The sequence below is a fragment of the Mirounga angustirostris genome, unplaced genomic scaffold (assembly GCF_029215605.1).
Source record: "Mirounga angustirostris isolate CCGP_5_RB_7025 unplaced genomic scaffold, mMirAng1.0.hap1 SCAF_4, whole genome shotgun sequence".
Taxonomy (NCBI): Eukaryota; Metazoa; Chordata; class Mammalia; order Carnivora; family Phocidae; genus Mirounga; species Mirounga angustirostris.
The window spans coordinates 139094463-139097867 of record NW_026991712.1 but is presented as its reverse complement, the minus strand read 5'-3'; the positions used below and the strand labels follow the sequence as shown (position 1 = coordinate 139097867).

General features: G+C 40.1%; 1 protein-coding gene across 2 annotated transcripts; it reads left to right on the top strand.

Annotated features, from left to right (window-relative positions):
* The first annotated feature begins 1599 nt into the window (after positions 1–1599).
* Positions 1600–1923, top strand: LOC123858339 (large ribosomal subunit protein P1-like). Of its 2 annotated transcripts, XM_045895408.2 has the most exons (2): positions 1600–1686; positions 1747–1923. In XM_045895408.2, the coding sequence occupies exons 1-2, from the start codon at positions 1600–1602 to the stop codon at positions 1921–1923; spliced, it is 264 nt and encodes an 87-aa protein (XP_045751364.1). The 2 variants fall into 2 exon arrangements, with proteins under 2 accessions (XP_045751364.1, XP_045751363.1); XM_045895407.2 differs by having other exon boundaries at positions 1600–1923.
* The last annotated feature ends 1482 nt before the right edge of the window (positions 1924–3405 follow it).

The window sequence follows — 3405 nt, the reverse complement described above, 5'->3', positions numbered from 1 at the left end:
TATGAAAGTATGATATGCAATCAAGTTTTGTTGTTTTAATTTCCCCAAAGAAAGACTTCAACTGTTTATATAAATGCCTTTAAATACTATGTATTAAACACTTTAAGGATATACTATTAGAAAGCCAGAAACTATTCTTCTCACTTAAGTGTCCTAAAATATACGGACTTTTAGGATGACACTTCTGGCTATGGTGGAGTAACTAAAAAAATAGACAAATATATGAAATAGTAGTTTTCAGACACTGGACAACAGGCAGTGTAGGACAATGATCCCTAATAGTAGTTTTCAGACACTGGACAACAGCAGTGCAGGACAATGATCCCTGAGAGAAGGGGAAATAAAAGAAGTTGCCTCCCTGAGTTGAGAGACAGAGTTGAGAATTTGGGGAAGCCAAGGTGGCTAGAATTCACAGGACAGAGTACCCAGGAGGAGAGAGTACCAGGGTACCAAGGAAGAGATCTGTAGATCTGCAGAGGGTACCCTTCAGGTCTCATGCTGAGTGTTGATGAGCACATACATAAGAGGAAACTATTCAAGGCTGAAAAAAGAACCACTAGAAAAAGAGCAGGTGGAACAATTGTCAGAGCTCACACAGGGCTAGGAATATTCTCACAGCCAGAGTTAAAAACAAAACAGAACAAACACCTTATAATACATAAGGCAACAGGTACAGAACCCAGAAGGACATTGTCTCAGTGGTAGGGGCAAATTAGCTCTAGACTTAAAGTTGTTCTGGTGCCACTTAACAAAACTTAAAGGCAAATTGCAAAAGGATCAACCTATTTCCAAGTTCTGTGAATGCCCAGAACAATGCTCAAAAATATTTATAGGAATACAAAAGAGTCAAACACTTAAACAACATAAATTTCACAATGTCTAACACCCAAATTCATTAAGTCATGAAAAGAGCATGGGAGATACAAAAATGACCAAAATCAAATTTCTAAAGATGAAAAATACACTGGATAGGATTAAGAGTAGTTTGACATTGCAGACTGAAAAAAAAAAAAGGACAGTGAGTTGTGGGACAGTGAGATGTGGGACAACTTCAAGCAGCTTGATACATGAGTAATTGAAGTCCTAGGAGAAGAGAGGGAAGAAGGGACAAGAAAAACTATTTGAAGAAATAATAACCAAAACTTTTCCAATTTTGATGGAAATTATATACCCCCTAAAAATGAAGCTATACCAAGGTTCATCATAAATCAAGTAGCCTAAAATGTACTTTTAAATGCATTGTAGATACATTTTAAATGTCTCTAACAGAAACCAAGATATATTGGTCCAGACCTGATCCAAAGTCAGTCTCATATTTGGTTCCTATAACACTGGCTCAGAAGATTTTCTAAGAGTAATTTTCAATCTAATGCAAATAGTCAATTTTGCCACTAAGCATGAGAAATATTTCAGAATTTTATAATGAATTTTATTCTTTACTTACTGACTTTATAAAGAAATGTTTCCTTCCTTTCCTCAGCTGCCTTTAAGGTGCTGGTCCTGCCCAGGAAGCTAAGGCCCAGTGGGGGTAAGGCTCTCCTCTTTATCCGCACAGCCAGCACCTCGCCTGTCAGTACCTGCTCAGCACACACCTGCACCATGGCCTCTGTCTTGGAGCTCACCCGCATCTACTCAGCCCTCATCCTGCAGGATGATGAAGTACCAGGCACAGAGACTAAGATCAATGCCCTCATTAAAGCAGCCAGTATGAATGTTGAACCTTTCTGGCCAGGCTTGTTTGCAAAGGCCCTGGCCGATGTGAGCATCAGGAGGCTCACCTGCAATGTAGGGACTGGTGGACCTGCCCCAGCAGGAGGTCCTGCTCCATCCACCTCTGCTGCCCCAGCTGAGAAGAAAGTGGAAGCCAAGAAAGAAGAATCAGAGGAGTCTGATGATGACATGGGCTTTGGGCTTCTTGACTAAACCCCTTCTGTAATCTGTTCAATAAAAAGCTGAACTCTTAAACTAAAAATAAATGGGAGCGCCTGGGCGGCTCAGTCTGTTGAGCAGTGAACTCTTGGTTTCCACCCAAAGCATGATCTAAGGGTTGTAAGATCCAGCGGCCATGGAGCTCCAGGCTTGAGGGGAGTCAGCTTAGAAAATCCCTCTCCCCCCTCTCTCTCAAATAAGAAATAAACCTTTAAAAAAATAAAAATAAATGTTTCCTATTCTCATTATCATTATAAGGTTACTTAGCTTTATACTCTAAAACATTACCATAAAATATCAAATTAGGCCCCAGCAAGTGCAGAGGCAGGAGCCTGAACCAGACAAATAAGTGCTGGTAAGCAATGCCTCTGTCCTTTAATTGGCTTTTATTCACTGGGATAAAATAAGGCACAGGATCAGTAAGAGAATCTTCCCACTTACCAGGTCCTGACAAAATCACCATGACCTTCGTGTCAAATTCAGGCCTTCATGATCCAGAGAGAAATGGGGCCTGTGTGCACAGAGGGTCCTTACAAAGAGATGCTAACCAGCTGTAACTTTTTCTTACAAGAGAATCAAGCTAGAGGCTTAGGTTAGATCGGTAGGAAAAACTTGCTGACCTTAGGATGGATTAAAAACACAAACAGCAGAATGTTTCTTGAAGTTGTAAACTTCAAGTTCTATTCTGACTATGTAATATGGATATATTTCCAATAAATACGACATACACCTGACCTATCTTTTCTATAAGTCCGGGAACACTTGGTTGGTTGAAATGATACTTGAATTGTTTAGGCTGAGCCACAAGCTCCATTACTAACTCTCAAACAGCAAAGCTTGATGCATGTCTGCAGGTCCCAAAATGTGGTAATATTCAGATAGCCTTTTTTTGTGTTGAATTTTACCTCCCTGTTTCTATTTGTTCATCCACAAGTTTATTTCTGTAATTCTATTCTCCCTCATGGAGTTTTCAAATGTCTGTGTCTTACTTTATATACTCGAAGTATTCCAGAGATTTTAGGGTGAAATGGAACTTTTTTCTATTTTAATTACACCTTAAGGGAATTTGGAAAACTTGTTATCTAAAAGAATTCTTTGGGGCACCTCAGATGGTTAAGCATCTGCCTTCTGCTCAGGTCATGATCTCTAGCCCCACGGCGGGCTCCCAGCTGAGCAGGGAGTCTGCTTCTCCCTCTACCTCCACCTCTCCCCCTGCTTGTGCTCTCTCTGTCTCTCTCCCTCTCAAATGAATAAATAAAATCTTTTAAAAAATAAAATCAAATAATTATTTGAGCGTATTGACCATTTTCTGAACTTTTTGTCTAAATCTGAAATTTTTTTTATTTTTTTTAAAGATTTTATTTATTTTTTTGAGAGAGAGAATGAGAGACAGAGAGCATGAGAGGGAGGAGGGTCAGAGGGAGAAGCAGACTCCCTGCTGAGCAGGGAGCCCGATGAGGGACTTGATCCCGGGAC

What these genes read in the sequence shown, in the direction of transcription:
- LOC123858339 (XM_045895407.2), top strand. Translation starts at nt 1,600, where the DNA reads ATGGCCTCTGTCTTGGAGCTCACCCGCATCTACTCAGCCCTCATCCTG.